We start from the raw sequence: 7,237 nt of genomic DNA, 5'->3' as shown, positions 1-7,237 counted from the left end.
TATATAATTAACAATATATAATTAACAATATAATTTTATATAATTATATAATTAACAAGTCCTTTATGTTGAATTATGCGTATTATACTTGTTAATCAGCTAGTTGCCGATTAAATTAATTGAAATTTGAGCAAATCCATTTCTACAAATGAAGATTAGCTTATATATATTCTATTTACTTTTTATCTTCATCTAGTTCTTAGAATTTAGAAAAAGATAAAATTAAGTTAAACCGAATTCAAAGTTAATTTATTAATAGAAGTGGATATAAGAGAAATAATTTTTCTTTAGCTTTTTATTCCTTATAGTAGACTTTTGTTAATTCTTTTTAATATTAAAATAAAAAAATTAAATAAGATGCGCCAAGTGGATCGCACCTCATGGTGGAAGATTGTACTATATATGCATCCTAGAATTAGAAAAAAATAAAAAATAAATTCAAACTAAGATTAAAGCTAACTTAATAAGTTAGATACAAACTAGTAGTTACTCTAAATTTATAGAAATACACGCATATATATATGAATTGATCGAAATAATTTATAATCGTTAATTTTGAATAATTCAATTATTCTTTCTTCAGTGATTCGTCTCCTGAGTATGTTAAAAAGGAAAGAACGGAGCGTTCGAAGGTGCAGAAAGTGCGAACGAAGAACGAAGCTTGCTTCGCCACGACCGGTTTCTCACGCTCCTCATCTCTATTCCTCGATTCCCTCATCACCGAGCGATATCCAATTCGGTCTATTATCGAGTCAGGAAGTCACTCGTACTGTCTCGGCTCGCGAGACACGAAGGTAGACAACATTCTGTAGGAGTTGCCTCAGAGCAGTGCATAATGATATCAGGATATGGGAATATAAGATTACTCGCTTCGTTCAGGTCTGTGATCACCGTCACTACACCTCGCATGTCCTCTATCCGGAACAATTCAGAATGAAACCTGTGTGCATTCGAGTGTTGTAAAGTATAAGAAGAAGGAAATTTGTGACGAGAAAAACTTGACCGACTCGATGAGTCGTTCGCCTGGACGAATCTGGATCCATCTGCACTCCTTGCACTTCCTGAGTTCAAAGTGGTTCGGAGTGAAATAAAGAAACGTGATTCATAGGAGCGAGAAAAAGAGGAGAAATAATTATTTGATCTCTAATCGGACGATTGTGTAATATCGATGCAATTGTGTCATATCGCGGTTAATCGCGATTTTATCTGACTTGTTGTTTCTGTTGTCGTTCGCGCTGGGTACAGCTGATACGCCTATTATTGCAATTTGAAAGGAATTAAGTAGGACGACGTTTTTATTGTCGCGTACAGATCGACGTCGCATGAAAGCAATTCGTGAATAATAGTTTTTTAATCGTTTTAATCTTTTTAATTGATAGATCAAATACGACCGATAGTATCGATTATATGACTTAAAACAGCTTAACATACAAGTACGATGATTATCGCGATTCGTGAGTGATCACTCTCCCGTATCTTATCGAAAATCGAAATCAAGATTACGTATCTAACGTAATTGCGCTACTATTGTTACGGAAAAGATACCAGAAACAGCGCGCGCGCGCGGTCACACACACCTGACTTCCTAATTCCTATTCCTCGGCATCGTGCGACGATGCGACAGCACTGACAGCGTCGGGTGAGCGACGACGAGAGGCGGGCGAAAGGGGACGTCGGGGGTCAAATGGGATCCAATGAGATCTTTTCTTCTGCTTACCGTGTCTGTCCGTGGTACGCGACTACACAATTTCCGCGGCGCGCGATGTTCCGATGAGCCGAGTTGTTATTTTACGCGGACAAGGTAAATGGAGAGACGCCAAATGCGGCATGATCAGGCAGTCATCGCGGCCGAAAGGTGAGCACTTTGTTTATGCATCTTGTGCTTGTTCTTCTGAGGTATTACTGTAAAACGCGACAGGTGGACGTGACATGGCTCGACCGTCGAAATCAGTGATGCGATCAGGTCGATCCTTGCTTATAGTCGAAAAGCAGCATTCTTCTTGCTTAGATCACTACACATTTTTGTACATTTTGTATAGTATATTTTTGACGTTGCGAGATGTACGCTCGAAATTCGCGAATTATTATTAGATTCACACGTTCACCTGACTGATAGTTTCCCTGAGTTGCGTTCGAAGACACTCTCTGAATGACTCCGAGTAAACAAGTATCCTTGTTTAACAGTCGGTGAACAACAAGGATAAAATGATACTCAAAGGTACTTGGATAATGTTTTCAAACGCAGTCTTAGTATCTCAAGGACGAGCCTATTGTTCCTCAATGAGAAAACGTGATGGAATAACATGGGAGTAATATATAATGTCATTATGGTTTTCCATAATTAAGCAAGTGTTGACAGCAATTAGGAATGTTTGTGTTTGTGATACGAAGAAAAGAGTCAAAACTGTAGAAGAAGGCTTTATGGCTGATATTATTACCATTTAAATCTTTTTAAATGTTTGAAATTGGAGCAAGATGGATAGTGTTTATGTTGCTGCATACATAACTGGTTATTGATAAGACCGATGGTATGGTACTGCCAACCAATGGCGTACACAAGCATAACACTTAGCATATCTTTTTTAATAGTCTTTGTTATGGCAATTGTAGTGGTGGAAATTATATCAGTAAAATCTCAAACGCACTTTAATAGATATGGCGTTTTTGCCTGTGTCTAGCCTACATCTCAGACAAAAATGTTATTTTTTTACAAATAAATTAAAACTTAGACAAGATAGATATTCTATATAATATAAATTAAATCTACAATACATGTATTGTAGATCGATAAGAATCGACAATAATCGATAAAAATTGATAATAAATTTTACAGAATTGCTGATAAACAATGAATGACACAAAATAACAAACAATTACAAACACACATGTTTTAAAGCTGATAGCATTCTCGTGAAACTTATTAGTTCACATGCAATTGTAACCAAATATATAGAGAAGTTTTTTACTTGCATGTTTAGATTGTTCCATATATTTCAATTTTTGTGATAATAATATTTTTTGGAGAATTAATATAAGATATATTCACACATTCTTTCTCTGTATAGATGGAAAGATCACGACAACTGCCCAAGGATTTACCTGCAATCACTGTCAACAGTAATGGCAGTGTTAAAGGCAAGGCATCTTTTGTTCGACGATTGGCAATAGGATTTGTAATTTTGGCTATATTAGGCCTCTTATATGTGCCAGCATACCACTCCGCTCAGAGCCCATTTTTAAACCTAGGTGAAACTCCATCCCCTGCAGAACCTCTTGGCAGTTCACGCTTCGTAGCATCTATGGGTATTTATCATTTTACATTCTTTACGATAATATAATTTTGAGAAGTTTTAAGAATACCTATATAGTTATATAAATACTTATTAAATAATATAATCATAAAAATATTTTAAATTTAGAAATGATACAATAAGTAAGAAAGAGACAAATAATACTGTATGTCTTTCAACAAGCGATACAAATAACACAATGGATTCAAGGATTACATCCTTATTATTTGCCAATGTTAAACAAGGATGATGTGTCACATCATGTCGCTTGTTGAAAGGCACACAGTACAATCTGATTACAACATCTTTAAATATGATGCAATGTAAATATGGTTTATGGTAGTATAATTTAGAATAATGTTGAACAATATTTTATATCTTATGATACAATAATAATTAAAAAATAATATTCTTATTTTTTTATTAACATGATTTAACAAAAGCCTGACGCAAATATTTAATTTACAGCACAATTGCCTGGGTGGTCATATAATACATCAAGAAATCTTTGTGCTTATATTCATCCGGAGAATAACACATCGATTCTTAATCCTACCGGCATCTGTTCATTACCGCCATACCTGCTTATAATTATATGCTCGGCAGTCGCTAATCAGGAGGCCCGTACCGCTATTAGGAGTACTTGGGCCAATAAATATAACTTAGATAATTTGTACAATTCTACAGTAAAAATAGCGTTTCTACTAGGAAAAAGTGACAATGATACACTCAATGTAAGTATAATTTACGACATTATTATTATAATAGCGTTATTACACAGAAAATTACTTTTGCAGTGTATTCCTAAATTTATTGTTTTTTTTTCTAGAACTTGATTATTGAGGAAAATTCTCAATATAATGACATTGTGCAAGAACGTTTCTTTGATACATATAACAATTTGACACTGAAATCAGTCATGATGCTGAAATGGGTAATGTCGAATTGTGATCAAGCTAAATACCTCATGAAAACGGACGATGACATGTTCGTAAACATTCCCTTGCTTCTGCAAACGCTGCGTTCGAGAACACAAACGGAGACTCTTCTAGGTTCCCTCATTTGTAATGCTAAACCAATATTAGATCCTAAAAACAAATGGTAAGTATCTTTTCATCCGTATTATTTAGCAAAATGTTATAGAAAAATAATTTAAGATTGCAATGATTTCAATTGTGTAGGTATACACCTAAATACATGTACTCGGAGAAAACATATCCAAATTATTTATCAGGTACAGGGTATGTTATGAGTATGGGTGTGGCATCTAAGTTATATCAAGCAGCGTTGGTAACACCGTTGCTACACTTGGAGGATGTTTATGTCACGGGTTTATGCGCGAAACGTGCGAAAGTTCGACCCATGAACCATCCTGCATTCAGTTATTCACCTCGTAAATTAGATCCCTGCGTTCTCAGGAATGCGATTACCACGCATAAGATTAATGCGTCCAATATGTATGTGATTTGGATAAAAATGAATAACACGAATATTTCATGCAACAATCGTACTCGTATTGATAGAAAACCGATCACGTTGAGCAGAAGCGGTAGGAATGCTGGCTATTATGTCTTTAAAAGAAAAACTATAAACAAGTGCGTTTAAATGTACTTTTTATAACGTTGATTCCTTATATTATAAGACTAATTTTTTATCGAGCTTTCTTCTAAGCGCAAGTGGAATCGAATAGATGAGTAAGATAAGGAATCTCTAAAAACTTCAAGGAAGTTCTCTCTGATTCCTTATGGAATTAATTATTTATTTATAAATTTATTTACAAATATCGAAATATTGTTGATTACTTTCTATCATTTATACAAATTATTTTTTTTTATTTGTGTAAATTTCATTATAAAAAATTTAAGCAAAAATTCAATCAATGAATTTTCGCAAATCTTCGATTCTATTAGGCTGTGTCCAATTTCCATTGTTAGTTTACGTTTAATATTAAGTTTTTAAATTTTATAAGACTATAGCCAATTTGCATCGATAGTTTAATTGAATATTGATTAATGGTTCAATTCTTTTTACGTATTATAATTTCATAAATGATAAACGGAAATAGAAGATTCATTGATTAATATATACGTTGATATTATCTAATATCGGTGCAATTGGTACAATATGTGGAGTGATCGTGACAAACGACACACTGAAGGTTTTGTATATTTTTCTATTTATACCAAAGTAGTATTTAAGGGTACACTGTCAATTAGATCTTTTACATAATTTACATAATTTATCTTTTTTTACCTCTTTATGGAAGACATAATAAAAAATCGGTAAGAGGAAGAAGAGTATTATTGTGTCATGGACAGTTTTTCCGAATGTTAGACTTCTTGATTAACATTTCCTAATAACAATTATTTATATACAGTGAGAGCAAAAAGTATTCGTACAAGGAAATTTTTTACAAGTCTTATTTGTAAAAAATAAATATTAATTAGCAATTTTATACAATGAATACATTATGTTCTTAATTATCATTAACAAACGATCTTCGCATATATTCTTGATTTTAGAAGCTAAATTTCTCGATTGTATGAATACTTGAGCATCCACACAATACAATTTTTAATTTTCGGATTATCTTATTTTTCAGATGATATATTCAGATGATATATTTTCTATAATTAATACACATCTTTTTGGTATATATAATTTTAAGAAACATAGTTTATTTCTTTAAAAATAAATTGTTAATTACACAGCAAGAAATGATCAATTAAACGTCGAATCGACATCAAATTAATGTTGAAATCATCGTAACGATATTGATTCAACATCAATTCGATGACTCATTTCTCGCTGGATAATATTTCCTTTTTAAAAATAAAGTTCTTTTAAAAATATTTTCTCTGTACGAGTACTTTTTACTGTATGTAATATAGAAAATTTTCTGCGCGTAAATATGATTTCATTAATATTCTATAAACTGAATATTCTATATAGCTGAATATCTTGTGAAAGTCACGTGGAAGCTGTTCACAAAACTTCTCCTTATTTTAATACAAATATAATATTGCTTTCATATACTCACGCGAAACTATTTATATAGGAATGGTATTATAATATTATTAATCTATTTCAGAATTTCCTAAATAGCTTTGTTTCTTAAGCGTATGTAATACACAAAATAAATATGAAAAAATTGTTTCCTTAATTTAGTAACATAACATCTGATATAGATATAGAAAATAAAAATTTTCTATTTGAACAAAAATAGTGACTTAAAAATGGCTTGTGCTAATAACATCTCAAGATTCCGTTTCTTATTATTCGTAAATAAAATTGTTATTTTAAATTCGTTAGTATTTCAATTAATATTAATAGAATAATTATAAATTATAATATAGAAAAATATTATTTTGATTATATTTCAATTCGCTTTATATTTTTATTTCAGATAAAATGTTGAAAGAATATAATTATACTTTCAAATAAAGTTATTAATTTTGCAAAAGCATATTTATTGTGTATATTTTTTAGGACATTAAGACTTTGTTAAAAATGATATTTCTTCAAAACATTTTAATCATATGTTCTGTGTTCTTAAAAAAATAATGTATAAGATTAAAAAAAAATCTTATGCAATTTTAGTCTAATTTCATATTGATAAAATTTTTAATTATATGAATATCAATTTTGTACATTTTGAATAGATATAAAAACAAACTTTTTTTCCTCTAAAATTTTAATATCGATTATTCTCTATATTCAAATTAAAATATTTTATATGCGTATAGCACTATTTCACTAGTACTATTTCCTATTTTAGAATAAATATGAATAAATATGAATTATATATATTTATGTATGACAATTTATATACTTATTGCAACAGATTTTTTTTTCAAAAGAGAACATTTTAAACATACATAAATTATACTTTTCATTAACTTCAACAATTATATAACAAAGTATTTATCGTAAGTTAATTGAACGAA

The 7,237-nt window shown here is 30.9% G+C and overlaps 1 protein-coding gene across 1 annotated transcript; it reads left to right on the top strand.

Moving 5' to 3' along the window:
• The first annotated feature begins 1,306 nt into the window (after positions 1-1,306).
• Positions 1,307-4,895, top strand: LOC108690688 (beta-1,3-galactosyltransferase 1-like). Its single transcript, XM_018198096.1, has 5 exons — positions 1,307-1,855; positions 3,066-3,303; positions 3,759-4,024; positions 4,120-4,391; positions 4,472-4,895. The coding sequence occupies exons 2-5, from the start codon at positions 3,066-3,068 to the stop codon at positions 4,893-4,895; spliced, it is 1,200 nt and encodes a 399-aa protein (XP_018053585.1). The 5' UTR covers positions 1,307-1,855.
• Positions 4,896-7,237: the final 2,342 nt, after the last annotated feature.

This window comes from Atta colombica, unplaced genomic scaffold (genome assembly GCF_001594045.1).
Source record: "Atta colombica isolate Treedump-2 unplaced genomic scaffold, Acol1.0 scaffold35, whole genome shotgun sequence".
NCBI classification, from domain to species: domain Eukaryota; kingdom Metazoa; phylum Arthropoda; class Insecta; order Hymenoptera; family Formicidae; genus Atta; species Atta colombica.
The sequence above is the reverse complement of the archived record's forward strand: the minus strand, read 5'-3'. Positions and strand labels throughout refer to the sequence as shown.